At 37.4% G+C, this 23,307-nt stretch overlaps 5 protein-coding genes across 7 annotated transcripts in view; 4 read left to right on the forward strand and 1 right to left on the reverse strand.

Annotated features, from left to right (window-relative positions):
- The window catches only part of LOC111803981 (coatomer subunit delta-like), a 5,704-nt gene extending 1,410 nt beyond the window's left edge, over positions 1–4,294 (forward strand). For both annotated transcript variants that reach the window (XM_023688609.1, XM_023688610.1), the window contains exons 3-12: positions 513–552; positions 757–980; positions 1,567–1,809; positions 1,935–2,112; positions 2,327–2,631; positions 2,970–3,165; positions 3,247–3,400; positions 3,622–3,684; positions 3,784–3,880; positions 4,021–4,294. In XM_023688609.1, coding sequence (XP_023544377.1) covers positions 513–552; positions 757–980; positions 1,567–1,809; positions 1,935–2,112; positions 2,327–2,631; positions 2,970–3,165; positions 3,247–3,400; positions 3,622–3,684; positions 3,784–3,880; positions 4,021–4,110 — 1,590 coding nt within the window. In that variant the 3' untranslated portion in view covers positions 4,111–4,294. The remainder of the gene's footprint in view (positions 1–512; positions 553–756; positions 981–1,566; positions 1,810–1,934; positions 2,113–2,326; positions 2,632–2,969; positions 3,166–3,246; positions 3,401–3,621; positions 3,685–3,783; positions 3,881–4,020) is intronic.
- A 1,468-nt stretch (positions 4,295–5,762) lies between these two features.
- Positions 5,763–11,795, forward strand: LOC111804179 (RNA polymerase II C-terminal domain phosphatase-like 1). The gene is made up of 13 exons (XM_023688895.1): positions 5,763–6,026; positions 6,632–7,108; positions 7,496–7,706; positions 7,867–8,024; positions 8,126–8,196; positions 8,357–8,462; positions 8,627–8,710; positions 9,063–9,605; positions 9,721–9,784; positions 10,166–10,293; positions 10,400–10,453; positions 10,901–10,997; positions 11,101–11,795. Exons 1-13 carry the CDS (start codon positions 5,763–5,765, stop codon positions 11,226–11,228), a joined length of 2,385 nt encoding a protein of 794 aa, XP_023544663.1. The 3' UTR covers positions 11,229–11,795.
- A 776-nt stretch (positions 11,796–12,571) lies between these two features.
- Positions 12,572–14,942, forward strand: LOC111804240 (clathrin light chain 1-like). Of its 2 annotated transcripts, none has more exons than XM_023688971.1 (3): positions 12,572–12,986; positions 14,029–14,182; positions 14,271–14,942. In XM_023688971.1, the coding sequence occupies exons 1-3, from the start codon at positions 12,655–12,657 to the stop codon at positions 14,721–14,723; spliced, it is 939 nt and encodes a 312-aa protein (XP_023544739.1). In that variant the 5' UTR covers positions 12,572–12,654; the 3' UTR covers positions 14,724–14,942. The 2 variants fall into 2 exon arrangements, with proteins under 2 accessions (XP_023544739.1, XP_023544741.1); XM_023688973.1 differs by having other exon boundaries at positions 14,289–14,942.
- Positions 14,943–16,944: 2,002 nt separating this feature from the next.
- Positions 16,945–19,081, forward strand: LOC111803999 (CBS domain-containing protein CBSX5-like). Its single transcript, XM_023688637.1, has 2 exons — positions 16,945–17,374; positions 18,041–19,081. Exons 1-2 carry the CDS (start codon positions 17,037–17,039, stop codon positions 18,882–18,884), a joined length of 1,182 nt encoding a protein of 393 aa, XP_023544405.1. The 5' UTR covers positions 16,945–17,036; the 3' UTR covers positions 18,885–19,081.
- A 432-nt stretch (positions 19,082–19,513) lies between these two features.
- Positions 19,514–23,210, reverse strand: LOC111803914. Its single transcript, XM_023688528.1, has 3 exons — positions 21,141–23,210; positions 20,902–20,992; positions 19,514–19,968 (listed from the first exon to the last, which is right to left on the reverse strand). The coding sequence occupies exons 1-3, from the start codon at positions 23,058–23,060 to the stop codon at positions 19,778–19,780; spliced, it is 2,202 nt and encodes a 733-aa protein (XP_023544296.1). The 5' UTR covers positions 23,061–23,210; the 3' UTR covers positions 19,514–19,777.
- Positions 23,211–23,307: the final 97 nt, after the last annotated feature.

The following is a 23,307-nucleotide window of genomic DNA, read 5'->3' on the forward strand; positions in this document are numbered from 1 at the left end:
ATATTTTTTTTTTTTTTTTTTGAATTGCCTTCCCTTTAATTCCTTTCCAAGTGCTTTTCCGTTTCTAGCCTGTTGGAGTTTATGAACGTTGAGGAAGTGGATTCAGCTACGCTATCTTGTGAACTTTTGTTTGGATATAATGTTATGGAAAGAATCAAGATGCCGGATTGTTTCTCACTTTGATTGTGCTATTCAGAAAATTTGGGAGTGTTCAATATTAATGGATCGTGATACATATATAATTTATCTGGCGTCACTGAATCTGATATATCCCCTATAATTTACTTCAGGAATTTTGATAGGAATTAACATGAGCATCTTGCTTGTGAAGTTCATTTGTGATCTCTTTTTATAAGCTTGTTACTAGCTGGATTTTATTTTGTATTTGATTGCATTGTTTCTTGTTTTAATTTTTTCTGGTGGCATACTTTTGACTTTCAAGTGGGTTTCATGAATTTATCTTTGCTTCCTGCCCCTTTATTTTCTTTTGATGAGCCTTATATATTGCACAGGTTGTTCTTGCTGCATCCATTGTTAGCAAGTCTGGGAAAGGTTAGATATTTCATTTACCCATTGTACAACAATATTTTTTAACTTTCTTGTTCGCATGGTTTACTTTTTACACTTTATAGTCATTAGCCTCTCTCTCAAGCACACAAACACACACTTTGTCTCCCTCGATTTTTCTTTTTAAGTCTACGATCAATCTTAGCTACTACTTACAAGGCTATCTTTTCTTAAATATTCTTTTTGCAGTTCTTGTTTCTAGACAATTTGTCGATATGTCTAGAATCAGAATTGAGGGCCTTCTTGCTGCTTTTCCTAAGTTGGTTGGAACTGGAAAACAGCATACATATGTGGAGACAGAAAATGTTCGCTATGTTTACCAGCCAATAGAAGCTTTATACTTGCTTCTTGTAACTAATAAACAGAGCAACATCCTTGAAGATTTGGACACCTTAAGGCTCCTTTCTAAGCTCGTATCCTTTTTTAAGATGGCTTATAGCTATTTCTGATGCTGTTTATGCTGATCTTGTGTTGAGTTTGGGTCTGTTGGCTTCTATTCGTGAGTCTAACTGTAATTTCTTTTATTCCATAAACTTTCTGGTGTTCTTCGACTTTGAATTAGGTGGTAATTTCAAGGGAACTAGCAAACTTTGCATATATGCTAAAACAAAGTGGGCATTCATTAAATCCTTCTTGTTGGTGTAGTATAAATGAAAAGATTAACTCTTTTACTTATTGACTTGATAGACTGCGAAGGAAAATAAAATTTTATACAGTCTAAAATCAAGCCTTTTCTGGTAAGGTCATTGTTTTTCTTATTTTTCTTATAAGAATATTTTCCAAATGACAGATAATAGTTGTGCCCCCAAACATGGTATGTTTATACCCTTCTACATGTATATGTTGGAGAGTTTTATTTGCATATTCATGTGATAAGGGGATATGCAGAGTCCCTTTATGTATTTATTAATGCATGTTCCTAGTAAGATAGTTCTTTACAAATGTTTTTGTCAAAAATGATGAGAATGGAGTTATGCTGGAGTCCTTAAGTGATTCTAGGTACCTGAATATTCACTCTCTATGGATGAAGAGGGAATCTGCAAAACAGCTTTTGATTTGATTTTTGCTTTCGATGAGGTTATTTCTCTTGGGCACAAGGAAAACGTGACTGTTGCACAGGTTAAGCAATACTGTGAGATGGAGAGTCACGAAGAGAAATTGCACAAGTTGGTATTGCAGAGTAAGATCAATGAAACTAAGGATGTCATGAAGCGGAAAGCAAGTGAGATTGACAAAAGCAAGGTACTTTTTACATACCCAACATCGTTCTTTTCTCACAACCAAAATTCTCATTTTAAAAAAAAAATCATTTTCTAAAAAAATAATATATAGTTGATAATTGTTCTTTCTTATCATATATATTGCAGATTGAAAAGAATAGAGGTGACAAAGGAGGCTTTATGTCTTTACAGTCTATGGGATCAGGAAAGATTGATAATGGCCTCGGTGACATGGGCATGTCATCAGGTGGTGGAGGTGGTTTTGGTGGCAGTTCTGGTTTTGGATTGGGTGCTGATGTGGAGTCCTTTTCTAGCAAGCCTAAAGGTTACTTTTTGTTTGAATGCATGTTTCGTGAATGTCATCTATGATGAGTTGTTAATCTGTTACACATATTTGTAGCAGTCTATCGTCCTTGCATCAACACTATATACGCTGCCAAAGTTATCGTTTAGTAATTGATGATATATTTTATGGGCTATGAAGATTGTCGCGTATTAAGTGGATGCTTACAATTCTACCTTGTATGTCTGTTAATTAGGCCGTCCACCTTCATCTGCTACTGCTCCTCCTAAAGGCCTTGGCATGCAGCTTGGTAAATCCCAGAAGACAAATCAGTTCTTAGAATCTTTGAAGGCAGAAGGTGAAGTAATAGTTGAAGATGTAAAGCCAAATATTGGTCCATCTAGGTCATCTGTCTCACTACCAACTGATCCCGTTACTCTATCTGTCGAGGAGAAACTCAACGTGTCCCTGAAACGAGATGGTGGTGTTAGTAACTTTGACCTTCAGGGAACACTGTCCCTTCAAATTCTTAATCAAGAAGATGCCCACATTCAAGTTCAGGTACTTTGGAGACACTTCAACTTCTCTAGGTCTTCGGTATCCCCATCATATATCTTATAACGTCCAATATTTGACTATTAATAGTTGATTTCTGGAATACATTATAAGTTCTCCTGTAATTGTGTAGGAAGCTAAAAGGTTTTCATCATTTGATAGTTCACGACTATGGCACTTGGGACAATTTTTTGTCTCAAAATTTGTTCCTATAGTATTTTGAACTACCTCTCGGGCACTCCTTTTTGTCTCATCTTGTGTTCTTATTGCTATTATGATTTGATTTGCAAAGCTGGTTTTGTTATTTGTTTTGCTACCTCGATTCTTTTTCGCGTTGTTTCCAGATTGAGACTGGTGGGAACCCTGGCATCCTTTTCAAAACTCATCCTAACATGAACAAAGAGTTATTTTCCAATGAAAATATTCTAGGCCTGAAGGACCCGAACAGGCCGTTTCCTACGGGTCAAGGCAGTGATGCTGGAGTTGGTCTCTTGAAGTGGAGAATGCAAAGCACTGATGAATCAATGGTACCATTAACAAGTGAGTTCGAATCCTTCACATACCATTTTCTATCATTGATTCTTTTTTAAAGCTATACTTATGAGGTTTTTGTTGTTGCAGTCAACTGCTGGCCTTCAGTTTCTGGTAACGAAACCTATGTCAGCATTGAATATGAAGCTTCATCAATGTTTGACCTGCGGAATGTCATCATCTCAGTGCCTCTCCCAGCTCTTCGTGAGGCACCTAGTGTAAGGCAAATTGATGGAGAATGGAGGTACAGATTGATCTTTACTCTTTTAGTTTACCTGATTTTCATTCTTTCTTTGACATTTAATCATTAACTTACATACTGAGCTTTAAAAACCGTTAAATTAAAGTATGAATTACATGATTCTAATGAAGCGGATCTAAATCACTATCTTTTTCAATTAAGAACCCCGTTTGCTCGGCTCTTGTCCTATAGTTTAACATGTGTTTATGCTCTCAACCCGGCAGGTACGATTCCAGGAATTCTGTCTTGGAGTGGTCGATAGTTCTCATTGATAACTCAAACCGCAGGTATGTAGTTTTTGAAAATCATCCATCTCCGCTACACTTTGTTACTCAATTCCAGTTGCGTGCTTATGTTCATCATTACTTGTTCCCTCTTTTTGACAGTGGATCGATGGAATTCGTTGTTCCTCCAGCCGATTCATCAGTATTTTTCCCCATTTCTGTTCAGTTTTCAGCAGCTAGTACATTTAGCTACCTGAAGGTTTATTCTTCTTCTACCCTCTATCTGAATAACCATTGTTATAGCGTTATATAATCTGTTCTTGTGTGTCCCTATTACAATGGTCTTTTTCCTGCATTTCCTGAACATTGCATTGGTTTGTAAAAACTCCATTTTTGCAGGTCGTCAACATTTTGCCTCTCAGGGGCGGTGCTCCTCCCAGATATGCTCAGAGAACACAGTTGACCACGGAAAATTACCAAGTTGTGTGATCGGCGATGCCTTTTTTACTCCCTTTTTCACTACATTTTTTACTTTTTACTGTTTTGGAATTTATTCAGAACTGGAAAGCAGCCATGATTAAATCAGTTTTTCTTGAAAGGATGTTAGAATTAGACAATTGCAATACCATGTTGCTTAGTCTATCATTCGTCCAATTTCTTTGATTTGATTCTCTATGTGTAATGTCTGTGTATGTATATTTTCCTTATTCCAAACTAAGATATCTTTGACAAATGTTTTAATTTGTAGTTTGAAAAATTAATGAGCAACATTCTTAATCTTACTCATTTTCTTTCCACCTTTTATTAATTAACAAATATTATATACTTGGGTCGTGGTCGTTAAAGTCTTAAATTTTCAATTTAGTCCCTATAATTTGATTAAATTATTTTTCTACTCCCTATAAACCAGCCCATTTTTCCATTATTTTATTTGAAAAAAAAAAATTTTAGGTCTAAATTTTATGTTATCTATGTGGCAATGAGATAATAATATAAATAAATTGCAAGATTTAACCAAAATTTAATCACTAAAATAATTTTCTACTTCTATCCATGCTTGGATTTTTAAAAAGTACATAAAAATAATAAAAGAAAAAAAATTCAAAGTAAATGGGATGATTTAATTTGATTAAGTTTAATATATTTTCCCCAAAATTATGAATTTATAGGTTTAAAAAAAGCATAACAAAATAACTTTAAAAAAAAAAAAAAAGTATAAATAACTGGAAAAGAAGTCCGGCATTCTCCCCTTGGCCATAAAAGCAGAAGGGAAAAATTCACATTCCGCCCCCTAACTTTATTTTCCTTTCACTTTGGCCCCTCATCAACTGTTTATTACCGAACTTGCCCCTTAAAAATGTGGGAAACCAAGGGCTGATTGCTGAAGACAATGAAAAGCAGATGGGAAAATTTCACATTCCGCCCCCTAACTTTATTTTTCTTTCAGTTAGGCCCCTCATCAACTGTTTATTACCGAACTTACCCCTTAAAAATGTGGGAAACCAAAGGCTGAAGACAATTATAGTTAAGCGTAGAAAATAGAAAATAGAAAATTTTGCAGAGGAAAAGAAGTTTTTAAAGAAAAATATGAATCCCAATTGTGAAATATTAATTAATTAATTAATTAATTAATTAAAATATTATTTATTTCAACAGTCTCATCTGCGGGAACTTCCAATCGTGAAATCTTGAGATTTCGCTTTCTGGACCGATCTAGGGTTTCATGTCATTCACAGAGTCCTTCGTTATCGCCATATACGAACCCTAGGATTGCCTTACNTTTTTTTTTTTTTTTTTTTTTTTTTTTTTTTTTTTTTTTTTTTTTTTTTTTTTTTGTTCATCATCATCGCAACATCATCTTCATCATCAATCAGGATCTTAAATTTGTTTTCCACCAAGGAAAGAAAAGAAGAACCGAATCTTGTTTTGTTCTGTTGTTTCTTGACGGATCGGTGTTTTAATTTGCAACAAAAACTGGATCAAATCTAAAGCATTCTGGACGATCATGATCTTTTTAAAATTTCTTATCGTCTGGAAAGGAATTCATTGAAACCTATGGGATTATATAGAAACTTGATGAAATTTCCAGAGCCAAAAAGCCAAATAGTGTGACATATTGAGGAAGGAGATTGGAGGGAAGAATGTATAAATCGGTGGTTTACCAAGGGGATGAGCTACTGGGAGAGGTAGAGATTTACCCAGAAGAAAAGAATGGCTACAAGAACATCGAAGTGAAGGAAATCAGAATAAGTCACTTCTCGCAACCGAGTGAGAGGTGCCCACCACTTGCAGTGCTTCATACCATTGCAGCCTCTGGAATTTGCTTCAAAATGGAGTCAAAGACCTCGCAGTCACAGGACATGCCGCTCCATCTTTTGCACTCCTCGTGTATCATGGAGAATAAGGTATAAAAACACAACTCAAAAATAAGAAAGGAGACCAAAAGGCAAAGTAAGGGGGGGAAAAAAAAACCAGAGAGAGATTAAAACGAACCAGAAAAAGAACATCTGAATTCTAAATCAAACTTTGTTCATCTTACAAGGACTAGAATAGAAACATTCCAATTATATTGACAAAACTTTGTTACTTTAGTTGAGAATGATGCTGCAGTCTTGGCTCACATTGTTTGAAATTTGTATGATAACTGCTACTTATCCTCAATTGTTAAACCTATGGAAGCAATTTGGCGTGCTGTTTTCTTGCTCCATGATGTCTGGCTGGTGATATTATTTTGAAGATTTTGCTTCTGGTAGTTTCAGCATGGCTTTGAACTTAGGATTTTGTTCTGCAAGAAAATTAAAGCAATAAGCTGAAAATTTGTGTAGATGTTAATTGCATGTGGGAACTCGGTCGGCCCCAGGAGTTGATTTTTCAAACTTCTAATTTTACGAATGGTTCTGATGTTTTATCTAGTTTTAGTTTTCATCAATGCGGTGACCTGTTCTTCCTCAGCCTGTTATACTTGATATGATGTATTGCTAAAACTGATGATTGGGTTTGCTTCAAACAGACTGCTATAATGGTGTTTGGAATGGAGGAGCTACATTTGGTAGCCATGTATTCTAGAGATCATGACAAGCAGTATCCATGTTTCTGGGGCTTCAATGTTGCAATGGGACTCTACAATTCATGTCTTGTCATGCTGAATCTTAGATGTCTTGGCATTGTATTTGATCTTGATGAGACACTTGTGGTTGCAAATACAATGCGCTCGTTTGAGGATAAAATTGAAGCCCTGCAGCGAAAAATAAGCAGTGAGGTAGATCCACAGCGTACTGCGGGCATGCTGGCAGAGGTTGAGCGATATCAAGATGACAAGTTAATTCTAAAGCAATATGCTGAAAATGACCAGGTTATAGAAAATGGAAAAGTGATTAAATGTCAATCGGAGGTTGTTCCTGCATTGTCTGACAATCACCAACCTTTTGTTCGACCACTCATACGATTGCATGAAAAAAATATCATTTTGACTCGCATCAACCCCCAGGTAACTACGTTTAATCCAGCTATTGCTTTAATTGTCTCTGAGTATTGTGTAGTGACCACCAAACAATACAGTTCACTTGTTTTCCACATTGATTGTTCATATGTACATTCATATTGCGCCTTTTTTCTAGTATCCTTATGTTGGATGTTTGTTCTCTATGTTTTTACGATTCACCTATTTTGTCTGTGGATCTTTGGCTGTAATGACTGAGTAATTCAATACGGATGTTGTTTGCCTGAGACAAGATTAGGTTCATTTAAGTGGTGCATGAGTTGTTTATATGATATTTCATTTAGACTAGTATGTTGCGCAATGAAAGTTAGAAGCTATTTTGTGAAATCATGGAATGATAGTTATATTAACTCGACTACTACTGAAATTCCATAGATTCGTGATACAAGTGTTCTTGTGAGATTGAGACCTGCATGGGAAGATCTTCGGAGCTACTTGACTGCAAGAGGTCGCAAGCGTTTTGATGTCTATGTGTGTACAATGGCTGAAAGGGATTATGCTTTGGAGATGTGGAGGCTTCTTGATCCAGATTCAAATTTGATAAATCCCAAGGAATTGCTGGATCGCATTGTTTGTGTCAAGTCTGGTTAGTACAGTTTGCCGAGGGACATATATAGTATTGTAGTTTGTTGTTGAGGGAGATATTCCGAAACTGCTTAAAGTCATGCTTTATATTATAGTCTTTCTACCATTTTAAAGATTCTCAAGTTAATTTTTATTAATATTCTTTTGGTCCATGTCATTAGGTTCTAGGAAGTCATTGTTCAATGTCTTCCAAGATGGCTTTTGCCACCCCAAGATGGCTCTGGTAATTGATGATCGTTTGAAAGTGTGGGATGAAAAGGATCAACCTCGAGTTCACGTTGTTCCTGCATTTGCTCCTTACTATGCCCCTAATGCCGAAGTATATTCTTATTTGCAGTTTGGCATTTCAGTTTGAAAGATTTCTTAAAAGATCAGCAACTTTGTTTTATCTCATATTTTCCTCTTTTTTTTTTTGGGTAGGGAAATAATGTCGTCCCTGTTCTATGCGTAGCAAGGAACGTTGCCTGCTATGTTAGAGGTGGTTTTTTCAGGTAAGATTCAAAAGACTGCTAAAGTTCCTTACAAAAGGACATGAATTCTACTGCTTATTCTTAATATTTGGAAATTAAGGTTTTTAACTCTGGAAGATGGTACAAGTTAATGCATGTTATCAGTTTTCTTTTGTTAATCACGGTGTTCTGCTGGTTTCAGGGAGTTTGATGAGGTCCTTCTGCAAAAAATTTATAATATTTCTTATGAAGATGATGCCAATGATATTCCCTCTCCACCTGATGTTAGCAACTATCTCGGCTCAGAGGTTAGTAGGGATTCTTTCTCCAATTCTTTTCCCCTAAAATAATCAAATTTAGTTTGATAATGAGGTCGTGTTATTACTTCTTCCGTCTTCTTCTTTTCTTATTGCAATTTTTTTTCTCGACTTGTTAAATGCTTCATTCTTTTCCCTTCTTTTATGTTTTTCAGGACGAATATTCGGTCTCTAATGGAAACAAAGATACACTAACTTTTGATGGTATGTCAGACATGGAAGTCGATAGAAGAATGAAGGTACTGACGGAGATCGGTTATTGATTGAGTTCATAATTAAACTTTCATTGACATATACCAGGGAGCTAATTAGTTCATGGAAAGTGAACGTAGTAATATCTTGCATAACATTCTTTGAGGAGGAAGGAATTCTGCAACTTTTATTCAAAAAAAATTATGCTTCTGGCATTGTGACTGGTAGAAATCCAAGAATTTCAAAGAACTAAAGAACGCAAAACATAAAAAAAAAAATCATTAAACTCTATATCAATTAGTCATTGTGACTGCATATTACTTCAATTTAAGATCTCTATCTATCATACACTCATAAATATACATATATGAAGAGGATTGCTCTTCCATCTTCCCCCAGGATGCACTTTTGGCTTCTTCAACTGTCAACAGTGCAGATCCACGAGTGCCTTCTCTTCAATATACAATGGCTTCTGCTTCTGGCACTGTTCCAGTTCCGCCATATTATCCTAACATGCCACTTCCCCATGTTGATTCAGTGGCTCACGTGGCCGCCTCTGAACCAAGTTTACAAAGCTCTCCTGCTAGAGAGGAGGGTGAGGTACCAGAATCAGAATTGGATCCTGATACAAGGCGTAGACTTCTTATATTGCAACATGGACAAGATACAAGAGAGCGTCAATCAAGTGAACCTGCATTCTTAGGGAGGCCTCCTCCATTACCGCAGGTTGTTGGTCCACGTGCACAACCACGTGGAAGTTGGTCTCCAATGGAAGAAGAAATGAGCCCATTACAACTAAGTTGGACACGCAAAGAGTTCCCTGTAGATGAAGAACCGATCAGAGAGAAGCATAGGTCTAATCATCCTTCATTTTTTCCCAAGAATGACAGTTCCTTTCCACCTGATAGAATTCCTCATGAAAATCAGAGATTGTCAAAAGAGGTAATTAGATTATTGGCTCATTTTCTATCCATGAAGTTTTCCCTCCGACTCCCCCTCTTTTCAAGGAGAAAAGCTACTGTATAATTCTTCAGTGTCGTTTTTAATCAACACGCAGGCTTTTTATAGAGATGATCGTGTGAGAGTAAGTCGAAGGCCATCTAGTTATCCTGCTTTTTCAGGTGAACCATGTTTGACACACTTGTTTGTCGATTTTCTTAATTTTGTTTCAAATTTTTTTAGTTTCTATTTCTTTTTCTCTTCCTCCTTTTTTTCTTCTTTCTCATATTAAATGCTCAGGGATCATTATTTGTTTGCTGACTGTTACTACTTGAGACCCGATCTCTCATTTTCTCTTTGATTAACATTCAAAAAGAGACGACCCTTTATCTTTGATAATCATTGTTTTTGTTTTGAACCATTGGTTTTAACTTTTGGACGAGTTTTTTTCTTCGATAATCATTGTTTTTGTTTTTCTAGCCAGCATTTTGTCAATAATTATCATGTTAGTTATTATTATATTTCATTGAGGTTATGCTACGTTTTGTATTGCCTTTTTCAAGCTGATGAGATTCCAATGAATCAATCATCTTCAAGAAGTCGAGAGAATGACATTGAATCTGGACGCTCCATCTGGAGTGAAACTCCTGTTGGAGCTCTACAGGAAATTGCAATGAACTTTGGCACCAAGGTAATATGAGGCCAACCTTTTCCTTTATAGAAAGTTGAAGTTCGCAAGTTATGCATTTGCTGCTCCCTAGTCTAGCCAGTCCTTGAGAGTTGAAAAAAACTTGTAGGTGGAATTCAAGCCGGCATTAGTCTCCAGCACAGATCTACAGTTTGCTGTTGAGGTAATTTATGATTTCCACTTTCATGTTCTTTTTTGGTTTTAAAATCTTTGATCAGAATGAGTTTAAGTAATTTCTTCAACAAAATCCCGGACGCTAATCTTGAAATTTTTGGCTGAATTATATGAATAGTATCCGGAGCTTTGTCAATTGTTTAAAAAACTCCCTTATTGTTTGAAAAGTTGCAATATAACCCTTGAACTTTCGTTCCTTTAGAATTTTTTCTGCAAACTGAGACCTTGTATGATGTGGCGAGCAATGATCCTAATTTTTGTTCGAAATGCTAAATGATTTTTGCTCCAAACGTAGTTTTGAAATGTTTGTGAATCGCAACTTAACTTGTGTAAGAACAAGGGTGTTTTTTAAATGATTTCTTCTATTATAGGTCTGCTTGTCTCCACTTGTTCTGATTATATAGAGCATATGAACCTGTTTCCTTGATTTTTGTAGGCATGGTTTGTGGGAGAGAAAATTGGTGAAGGAATTGGTAAAACAAGAAGGGAAGCGCAGCGACATGCTGCTGAAGGTTCTATAAAGAATTTGGCTAGTACGGACTCCTCCTTTCTTCTCTTACTATTATTTATATGAAAAAGAACTCCTCCTAAGGTGTGAATCTGGCTGTGACATATAAACTATGTTATGTTTTGCAGATGTTTACGTATCGCGTTGTAAGACCGACTCGACGTCTGCAAACGATATGAACAAATTTCCTAACGACAATGGATCTGGAAAACGAATGAGAACGGACTTCCACGGGAATCTTCCAAAACCTAAATGAATGTTCCGAAAATGCTTCTGTTTTATGAACATATTTGATTGACCCTCTTGTAAAAAAGCATGTTTCAGGATATTTGAGGTCATCAAAGGTCATGAAGACTCAGAGCATGTTGGACTAACAAACAAAATACCTCGCCTTGTGCTAGTCGTCGTCTCAATCACGACTAGCCAAATCGCAAGATCCATTCAGTTTCTTCTGATATAGCAGCAGCAGCAGCAGCAGCAGCACGAACTCGTTGTGACACGACAATGTCTCTCCCTGTGAAATGTTTTTTACCTCAAGGTTGAGATGAGCCACAAATATCCGCCTGCTCTTTACTTAAATTTTTCCTCCCACAAGCTGAAGCCCTTGCTGTTAAAAGGTTGCAGAAGCCTGTAATTCATGCTCTGCTTTGCCGACATGTTCACTCCAATATACCAAATTTAGTCTTCTTTTTTTTTTTTTTTGTTAATATTTATTTGATTGAGCTCAGGTCGAAAATTTTTACTGGTATTCAGGAATGTTTTCTTGATCTGCTGACTCATTATATTCACATTATATAGCAAACTAACCCTTTATTTTATGTTCCATATCTCAATGAACAGTTAGGCTTCCCCCCACCCCCACCCCTACCCCCATGTAGAATTGTAAAGGAGTTTTTTTTTTTCTTTGAATACCATTTCTGACTGGTTAGATACCATTTTTAGATTGTTTTGAACAGAACTTGAATATTGTTTTTGTGTTCTTTTCGGGAGGATAAAATGATATTGGAATTGTTCTTGCTGCTAAGTTTGTCAATTCAGAGTAGTATAAAATGATTCTCACATGGTCAGCAAGATCGATTAGTTCAGAGATATGAAATTTTTCTAGATCCTCGTGAGTGAAGCAAGATCGATTCTAGATCCACAAGTAGCCACTTCAATGTCACTCAACGAATACAAAATAAATAAAAATATGAAAATGGAAACAAAATAAATGAGAGTTATGAATCAAATAAATGTCTACATAAGAGATGCATTCATTTGATAGATACAAAATTTTGTTCCATTGTCCTATAAAAATAATAATACAATTAAACTATATTATAATTCATTAACCTTATATTCTTTAAGTCTTTATTAAGCATGTAAAACATTAAAGTTGAATATTAAAATATTTAAATTTATTCGCAACAAAGTAATCATAAATTTTTTATTCTATTAAGCATAGTTCAATTGAAATATAATTTAATTAATTATTTTATATTTTAATGATTATATATANACTAAAAAAAAAAAAAAAAGGAGTATGAAAAAAAAGAAGAATAATTGAAAATTTGTTAAAATGTGTAAAGCATATAAAAGGGTCAAATTAGCTCTAAAGAGAGTCCAGCGAGTCGTCCCCGTGTTTTTCTCATTTACAAACCCAACCCATAAAGGCCATCTCTGCGGTGTTGGAGAGCGCAAAAATGTCCGCCTTCGACGCCTACAGTATGGACGGTGAAGACAGCTATGGCGGTTACGGATCCTACACCAATTTCTCCGGCGGCTTCCCTGGGGACGCCGATGTAAGCGTTGAGCACACTCCTGCCTCGCCGGATGTCTTCGGATTCGACGATCCGAGCCCTAACTACTCCCAGGCTCCGTTTGATCCGATTCATATGGAGAATGGAAATGGAAACGGCTATGGCGCGGCTGAGGAGGAAGTTGGTGATGGTGTTTTCGTATCGGATGGTCCAATTCTTCCGCCTCCCACCGAGATGGGCGTGGAAGAAGGATATGCTCTTCGTGAATGGCGTCGGTAAGATCTTGAGACCCTCAATTTTTTTAGGCTTCTTGGAGCTGAAGAGTTTTTTCTTCTTCTTGTTCTTCTTCTTCTTCTTCTTCTGCTGCTGCTGCTACTTTGTACCTCGGTATCGGTTTAGATCTGATTCTTTTGTGAACAACTTCGGATCTCTACCGTTCATCTCCTTGTTGTGTTTTTACTTGATAACACTGATTGATCTGGACTATTTCTCCATTCTGTCTTCCTAGTTCTGCATAGACTGATTTGATGAGGGAAATTATATTGATCAATTTGCATTAAAATGTGGTGAATTAAAGAACTTAGATCTAGGGACTTCTGTACCTCAATTAGTATAGTTAGATGAATAAGCTACCGCTTCAGTGAGCTTCGATCGAGGTTTATATTGGTAGATTAGTCAGGGACAAGTGATTAAGTCGATTTGCTCATTATTAGTGGGTCTATGTCGTTGTTGATATATGTGGAAGTTCAAACAGAGTTTAGGTAAATCTCTGGAAGTTCAAGCTGAATTCCAGCGGAATATCAGTAGATCAGTCAGGGACATAGCCATTAAACTCAAATTACTAATTATCAGTGGGTGTATGTGTTGTCGATCTATGTGGAAGTTTAAGCGGAATTTCAGCGGAATATTAGTAGAACAGTCAGGGCCATAGCCATACAAGTCAAATTACTATTATTAGTGGGTCTATATTGTTGTTGATCTATGTGGAACCGTGGAAGTTCGAGCAAGTTCCGGTAAATCTCCGGTAAGATAACTATGGATTATACGATTTAGCCATGACCCATGTTATGAATTTCTTTTTTGTTTTGTTTTGTTTGGAGTAGTTTGCCGTGTTTAGGATGGAACCATTACAAAAAACGCATGAGGGATTCATAAGACAGCAATTGCATGAAGTAGATCTTCAATTGAAATCTTTGGAACTCTTTATTTATCTCTCTCTGTTGATGGCCGATTTGAGTTCCTTGAAGTTGTTTTTGAAGTACATATCTTCTGTCTATCCAATTTGAACTTAAGAAATAATGGGTTTTGCTGGTGCAGCCAAAATGCCATTGAACTTGAAGAGAAGGAGAAAAGGGAGAAAGAATTGAGAATCAAAATAATTGAAGAAGCCGAGGAGTATAAAATAGGTTTCTATGAGAAAAGAAAGCTTAATGTTGAGAGTAAGAAAGTTAACAACAGAGAAAGAGAGAAGGTACAATCAGTACAATTCTTTTGTGTTTGTTTTTGTTCTCCAGTTCTGGTTTCTTAGTATAGATTTTTGCATTGCATTTTGGGAGCAGTTATACTTGGAAAACCAGGAGAAGTTTCATAAAGAGGCTGATAAACAATACTGGAAAGCAATTGCAGAACTAATTCCCAACGAAGTTCCTAATATTGAGAAAAAGAGAGGAAAGAAGAAGGATGAAGAAAAGAAACCATCTATATTGGTTGTTCAAGGTCCGAAGCCTGGGAAGCCTACCGACCTTTCGAGAATGCGTCAAATTCTCGTAAAATTGAAGCACACACCCCCACCTCATATGAAGCCACCCCCACCCCCACCTGCCAAGGATGTCAAGGATGCCAAAGATGCAAAGGATGGAAAGGATGCCAAAAAAGAAAAGGATGCAGCAGCAACAAAAGCATCATCTGATCCTGCACCTGGAGCTGCCACTGCCACTGCCACTGCCAATGCCAATGGCAGTTCTCACAAACCTCAAGAACCAACTGCCGCTGAGGATCAAATTGCCACATAAAGGACATAGCCATAGCCATTATCAGCTTCCTTCTGCTCAATACTTCTTACTTTTTTTCCTTTGAGGCTTCGTTGTTTTCGTTTTGTTTGTCTATCCTTGGATTTGAATGTGTAATCAGTTGTGATCTCTTATTATACAACATTTATTCTTCTGTACCTTATGACGGTCTCTTCTCTAGTGGCATTATCTTTTGGACTTGTCCAGGTTCTGTTCTTTACATTCCCAAATTATTTCTTCATTTCCACAGTAGATGAATCTTTGGTTCTGTAATCATGCCTTGTTTATCCATTCAGATTGTTTCTGTTTGTGCTGAGTACTAAATTTCTTGTTCTTAAGGTAAGCTACGTTTTTTAAGTTTATGTATACAAAAACTAAAATGTATTTCATATAAGCCCACCGCTCTCTTTGAGCTTTCTCTTCCGAACTTCCTTTCAATGTTTTCTATTAGGGTGAGGTTTTCCCACCGCTCTCTTTGAACTTTCTCTTCCGCACTTTCTCTCAAGGTTTTCTCCCGCTCTCTTTGTGCTTTCTCTTCCGAACTTCCCTTCAAGGTTTGAGCTTTCTCTTCCCAACTTCCTTTCAAAGTTTTCTATTAGGAAGAGTTTTCACACTAGAATGTTTCGTTCTTCTCTCATTTTCAACTATGTGGGATCTTACCATCTATAATATTTTTACTGATATTATTAATCTTGATATGTTACGTACTTGAGTCAACGTTTTAGTATTCAAAAGAAGAAGAAAGGCATTAATGTAAAATCATTTACTTTTATTTTTCATGAATCCAAACCGAACCAAACACGTGAAAAATCAAAGGATCTCCAAGTTCAAGGAACCAGAAATTAGAGAGAAAAAAAAAAAAAATTGGAAATGTGAAATCAAGCATGTGATCCCCAGGCTACCCAGTTGGCTTCACTCCCAACACGTGGCATGCTGTGAACACTTGACTGGCACATCAACCTTAAAGTTGGCCCCACACATCACCCCCTTCACTGTCAACTCTAGGCATTGCCTACGTCTTCTTTGTCGGATACTCAAAACTCACTATGGAACAATACAACCTCCCAATTTTTTTTTCAATTCCAATTACAAAATCCACGTCAGATTCCAGCTCCTTTAAAACAACTCTTTCTTTTTTAATGAATATGACCAAAATATTGCCAGGTGGAAATGGGGCAAATGACTTGGCACATCCCGCTTTAATCACCTCCAACTTCTCCCAAATTACAAGACAGCCATCAACCGCACTACACATTCATTATCGATAATGTAATTTAACTATTTTTGTCTATTTTTTATAATGCAATAAAAATATCGATAATGTAACGCCCCAGATCCACCGCTAGCAGATATGGTTCTCCTTGGACTTTCCCTTTCGGACTTCTCCTCAAGATTTTAAAACGTGTCAGCTAGAGAAAAGTTTTCACACCCTTATAAATGGTGGTTTATTCTCCTCTCCAACCAGGACATCACAATCCACCCCATTTGGGGTCAGCGTCTTCGCTCGCACTCTTTCTTTTCCTCAATCGTTGTGGGATTGCTCCCAAATCCACCTCCCTTTAGGGCCCAGTGTTCTTATTGGCACACCGCCTCATGTCTACCCCCATTTGGGAAACAGCGAGAAAACTGACACATCGTCCAGTGTCTGACTCTGATACCATTAGTAATGCCCAGATCCACCGCTAGCAGATATTGTCCTCTTAGGGATGTGATGTCCTACATTGGTTGGGGAGGAGAATAAACTACCATTTATAAGCGCGTGGAAACCTTTCCTTAAGCACATACCTTTTAAAGCCTTGAGAGAAGAAAAGCCCAAAGAAGACTACTAGGAGTGGATCTTTGGTTTCATTGGTTTTAGATAATATCTATACCACATCACATATTTTTTCATATATTTTTTTAAATAATTCTATTAAATTATGAGTGGGACCCACACAGCCAGTAAAATTTTGACATTTACAAACAAGTTACGGCTGCGGTTGTTTTAACCTTGCGGTAATTATTAATGATTACAACCCAATGTTAAAAACCGTCACGCGCTTTCAAACCCGCGTGTTGTTTACGTGCATTTAATGTACCGACTTTTCTTACCGAGTCCGTTATTTAACCTTTTTTTTTTAATTTAAAAAAAAAACAAAAAAAACTGATTTTAAAATGCAAAAGCGATCGTCTTCACAATAATAGTGGAATGAAGTTAGAAACGAACTCACGAGCGTCTTCCTCCTCCTCTCTCTCTCTCTCTCTCTCTCTCTCTCTCTCTAGAAGCTTCTTCAACCTCAGTTTCTCTCTCCTCTGTGTTCGTCTTCCTGCTTGTGCATGGCTATGAGGTTATTGGCTCATGAGGTCTCTGACATATGCCTTGGAAAGCCCCCACTAAGGTCCATCCCTGTCTCCGCCACACTCGCCCATGCCCTCTCTGTGCTCAAGAGGCTCCGTCAAAACTACATCAGCGTTTGGAGTTGCACCTGCCATTCCTCCAAAACTGCCTCCGATCATGATTGCCGATGTATTGGCAAGGTTTCTGTTGTTGATGTTATCTTATTCCTTTGTAGAGAAGAGAACCTCTCGCAACCTGCTGTCGCGCTTCAATCTTATGTTTCGATTCTCATTCCTGAGGTTCCTGTCGTCGTTAGGTATTTAGAGCCTCATGCTAGGTGCGTAATTCTGTTTTCCTTCACTTTATCTTGATTCGAGTATATATTGTTCTTCCGTTTTGAATTTTCTTGTTTTTGTATTCTGATTCACGTTTGCTTTTTTTTCCTGGAAAATTTGTTGTGTTCTTGGTTTCTCTGGAGTTGGAATCGAATATTGTCGTGTTTTCTTTGCTCCGTTGATGACGAAAACGTGCAATTTTCATTTACATCTCCTTCGATTTCGGCCTATTTAAACACCATCTCTGTAATTCACTCTGATCTTGAAAATCAATCTCAGAACTATGAACTGCAAAACTGTATGATCCATGATTATTGATTTTTTATTTGAATATAATATTTCCTGTTTCTCTTTTTTATCCAATTTTTTCTTAGCTAGATTTTCTTGTTGGCTTTCTGCATGACTTTTGAATTAATAATCCTCTGTGTTTCCCTTGAAACTTTTACGACATTCTCAATCGTCTCCTTTAATCTGCATTAGAAAACTGAATTTCTCTACAATATTAGAGCTTAATCGATCGATAACGATGATCCTAGAAGCTTCGAGCAAAAGGCTGATTGTGCAGAATTCTAATGTCAGGAGTCATTTCGTTTACCAATTCTTCCATGTAGCCGAAATATATATAGCTTTTAATGTATAAACTGATAGCTTTCTCCGATAACTTTCAGCTTGGTGGAAGCCATAGATCTCCTCCTCGAAGGCGCGCAAAATCTCGTAGTCCCAATTCAAACTAAAACCTCTGCAAAGTCCAGAAAGAAGGTTCTCAAGGAAGTTGCACCATTCGACTGCCCGCTTCACAATGACCTTGAATACTGTTGGCTCACCCAAGAGGACATAATCCGTTACCTCCTCAACTCTATTGGGCTTTTTTGCCCAACCTCCATCACTCCCATTAATTCCCTCAACGCCATCGACACAGCTAACATCCTTGCTGTACACTACGACGATCCTGCATTTTCTGCCCTGCCCCTCCTTTCTCAAGCCATCATCCAGCAATCCTCCGTTGCAATTGTCGATTCAGATGGGAAGTTGATCGGAGAAATCTCACCCCTCACAATGAATTCTTGTGATGTAACTGTAACGGCTGCGATTGCGACACTTTCAGCTGGTGAGCTAATGGCGTATGTTGACTATGGTAACCCACCGGAGGATTTGGTTCATTTGATCAAAGACAGACTGGAAGAAAGAAACTTAGGGGCACTGTTGGACTGGGTGGAAGAAGAGACAGCAATATTCTCATGTTCTTCATTTTGTTCATCTTCCTCAGATGATGATTCTGTCTCTAGCTGGGGAAGCAGTGGAAGGTTACGAAGGTGTTCAACCAGGCAAGTGAGGAGCTCAGAGGCTGCTGTGTGCAATCCCCGGAGTTCATTGGTGGCAGTGATGATTCAAGCTCTTGCGCGCCGTGTTGCAAGTATGTGGGTGATCGAAGAAGATGGAGCCTTGGTCGGTATCATCACGTTTGCATCGATGCTGAAGATTTTCCAGGAGCACTTGAAATCCATGCGTTAAAAGGACAACAGCAACAGCTTTGCCTAATCTTAACCCGAAACTACATTAATAACGTTCTACATTGGGTGTGGCTTTCAACTCAGTTGTGTTATTTTGCTCACTTTATTTTGGATCCAATGTGAATCATGTAAATCCTTAACACGTACAGACTCACTTTCTATAAGTTCTGATGATAACCGTAGATTATTGCAGCTTTCTAAACTTCTTTTTTCCAAAAGTATCTATGTATCTCGAGACTTTGATATCTGAATTATTTGTGTAACAGTCTAAGAAGTCCACCGCTAGTAGATATTATTCACTTTAGCTTGTTAGTATCGTACCTCACGGGTTTCAAAACGCGTCTACTAGAGAGAGGTTTTCACACCTTTATAAGAAACGTTTCACCAAAGTGGAATCTCACAATCCATAGCGTACTCATTGATACTATTTGTAACGTACTCATTGATACTATTTGTAACGGCCCAAGACCACAGCTAACATATATTGTTTGCCCTCTCCAACCAATGTGGAATCTCACAATTCTACAGTACATCGTTTGAAACATAGGAGATTAGAAACTGACTAGATATAAGAGCTCATTCATTGACATGGTTTATTTTATAAATGACTACTATAGGAAAAATATGATATAAACCATCAGAAACTTGTCGATAAACATCAATTTCTCTTTATCATACCATCGTATAGAAACGGAAGTTCAACTCATGTATTGGTATTGCCTCCGCAACATTTCAAGCAGTGGCTTCTATTATTATTACTGTCTTCTATATTGATTTTCTTTTTCAGATGGGTATCAATGCAACGAGCTGTTGTAGTAACGACAGTAACGACACGACTCGTTTAATAGCATAAACGAACAGCTACGACCACCAATGAAAATTCTAACAAAATTGCTAATACTGCCCGAACTGAAGCTCAGATATGCAGGACATTAAGGCTTCTCTTACTTGAACATTGTCGGAGTTCATGTTCAATGAGTCTTCATAGAGCCGTCTCGCCTGCAGCAGCAACTTTGCCTTCTCTTTGCTATTGTTAGGCCTTAACCGAGATCGTTGCTGCAACGTCATAGCCCATCTGAACAGAGCTGCAATGAGGAAGATGCGTTATGTTACGCGCAAAATGAAAATCGTTGGTAGTATAACCATCTCATAAACGGTGTCCTAAACAATTCTAACCATTAGAATCAACTCAAAGCTGCCAGATTTTCGAGGGCTTTGAATTGTTCATCCTCTCGATTTCTCACCAGATTTCCTTCTTTCACTCGCTCGTTCATGCATTTATTACTTCTGGATTATCAAACTGTGAAAGGAGTGCCCAATCTCAATGGCCAATCTAACAAACCAACCCCCTCATGCAGCTAATCTCTATAATAACCACACCCTATTATAACTAACTGGCTACTAAACATAAGCAAAGCTTAGCTTTCAATATTTGAAACCCGCCCCCGGAGCCATCTCCTAGTCAGCAATATGCTACACAGAACCGGTTGGTAAGTGATCGCACATGTTTCAATGTTTCTATAATAATCATGAAAGGGTATTTGGTAAGTTGACAATGGAATTGGATGCTTGTGTTTGGTATGTAAAACTCTACTAAAAGAACAGTCAATATTAAAGGCATTAAGGCCTCTCCTTTGATGATTGAAATTTGTGTTCGTTTTCTCGAAGTTCATCGTTCTTAAGAAAACATCCGAGTTCTTAGCCAAATTTTAAAAAACAAACAAGTTTAAAAAAAACCACTTTTTTTTAGTTTTTGAATCTTGGTTTAGATCCTGAAAACAAAGGAACTCATACGTGGAAATAATGTTAATAAATGGGAACCTAAAGAATTAGCTTTTATGTTAGGTATTCATGGTAGAATTAAGATATCAATGCTTAATACTAACATGAGTTTTGGATTCCCAAGCTTTCAGATTTTGGTGCCCACATATGAAGCACACCCCAAGGACTTCAAATTATTTCAAGCAAATGTATACTTTCGTGACATTCGATTTGAGCAGCAAGTCTAGAAAACATACCGTCGGGTGCATAAACATTGCCTCTTGACATCATTGCATCAAATTTATCAATGGCAGCTAAAAAGACCTTATCAGCATCAAAAGCTGATTCCTGAAATTTGATATGACAAGGAGAACCTTTTAAATAGCGAGAAACATCATATAGCGTAAAAAGAACAAGCTACTTGTGGATGACGACTATCAAAAAATTACTAGAATAACAGCATTCAGGTTACCAATGTGTAGGATATGGTACTCACCGGTCCAACGTCTGCAATCAATTGTGCACGAAAGGAGAGGGCAAGGCCCCAGTTATATAGCGCTCGCACGTCATTCCGGTCGATTGATAATGCCATTCTATACTTTCTACCTGCCATCACAAGAAGTTCTTCGCACTCTTCACACACACTAATGAGAATGGATGTTAGTTTATCTCTTCTAGTAATAGAATTATCATCTAGTCCCTCCACCATTTCAAACCATTTCCCAATAGATTCGGGCTCTTTTCCTGCTAGAAGTTTTCTTAACTCGCGACTAATTCTTAACTTCAATTCTCCATGAAGAAGATAAGTATTTCCCAACTGGCCAACTGCCAGCAAACTCATGGGCTTCATAGTTGTTGCCTTTGCCAACAAACTAGCAGACTGGCATAATATGACCTCCACATGTTCTTCATCGCGTCTATACTTCATCAAATCCTTAGCTTGTTTCAGCAGATCATTAGCTTCCATAAGGCATTTATTGAACATTGCATCATCATAAATCAATGAAGATGATGAGGAAGCAACATCGTCCTCTTCTCCCAATGGTTGATCAGTTAAATGGGAATTTTCCTTTTTACTTGCTCCCGCTTCTCTAAACTGGGATCTATATATTTCACTCTCGCTCTTCGACATGTGAGAGGACCTATAAGCTCCATTATTTTCCTCGAATCCACGCTCTTCTACAAAGGAAGTTTTAGTCTCCCTATGCTTCATTTTGAAACTATAGTCCCCAGCATTAAGAAAATTATCATGAAGTTGTGAATTTTCGAGTTTGTTGTTAAGATCCGTGTTAGAAATATTAAGGTAATCATCCCGGTACTGCAATCTATTATTCTTGTAGACATAGTCTTCACCATCAATAAATCTTTTTGAACTCCCAGGCATTCCCTTTGAATTTATGCTATCCCTTTCTCGAGTAATGTTAACTCGTGTAAAATAATCCATCTCCATAGCATGCTTTTTCCTCGATACCTCAAAAGCATCTAAACTTATAGCTGGATTAGAACCAGTAGCGGTATCTATCGAACCAACTTCAGATGGTACTGAGCTCCTCTTAGTTTGATTGCCAACCGAATTGAGCGGCGACATCTGTGGCTTAACATTGTTTTTCACTTTATTGGGCTTAGAACCAACCAACTTTTCTCCTAGCAAACTGCCGAAGGATCGCAAAAGCTCAAATCCCACATCTCCTGGACCTTTAACTTTTCTACTTGGTTTATGATTCTCAAGAACAACAGCTTTGGAGCTGCCCCCATCATTAATCAAGGCCTCAACAGCCTTTATAGCATTGGAGGTTGAAAAATCATTCGATTCTAAAACCTTAACGTAGCTTTCTAAATCACTAAGTGTAATTTCCCTAGAATCAGCAGCATTCTGTATACTACATTTCAAATTATCAAGTTTGACAGCAAACCGATCAAAAATCTCCACCAAATTTCTTAAACTCTCAGCGTGAAACCCAGAAATTTCCTCTCTCCCCCGGTTTTTATTCCCAAGTAAATTTAGGTCATCTACACTTCCACCACGAACAAATCCAAGAGAAAATCCAACAGCAAAAACAAAAACAGATGCTGGAAAAACAGCAATTGAAGAGACTTTAACTCTGGAAATGGCCAAAGCACATAAAAACCCGACGAGAAACGTGAACAAATGTCTTTTATGATCGATGCCAACAGAAACCAAAAAATTACGGAACTGATCTGAATCACTTACAAAACCATTATCGTCCCATCCGCCGTATCTTGCGGAGTTCGTCAGATTGCAGTCTCCGCTGGAGCAGAATATGGAAGTTTTCAGAAGCGATCTCTTCGGATTACAGATTAGGAGATTCGGGCTTTGTCGGTGAAATAGATTACTGGGAGCTGGAAAATGAAGACATGAAAAACAAATGGATCTGTTAGAAAGTAGGAAGTTCATTTGGAAAGCAAACCTAATTGCACGGCCACTACGGCGGCTGCCACCGCTTTCAGACGGCGTATTCCGGTCACATAGACATGGATTAGGAGCCTGCGGTCAGAATGGGGTTATTATGTGCATACTGAATAATCGAAAATGGATAATTTTACTTCCCACCCCCATCGTAATTTTCTAATTAATAAAGTATATATATATATATATATATATATATATATATATATATATATATATATATATATATATATAA

This window comes from Cucurbita pepo, chromosome LG10 (genome assembly GCF_002806865.2).
Source record: "Cucurbita pepo subsp. pepo cultivar mu-cu-16 chromosome LG10, ASM280686v2, whole genome shotgun sequence".
NCBI lineage: Eukaryota > Viridiplantae > Streptophyta > Magnoliopsida > Cucurbitales > Cucurbitaceae > Cucurbita > Cucurbita pepo.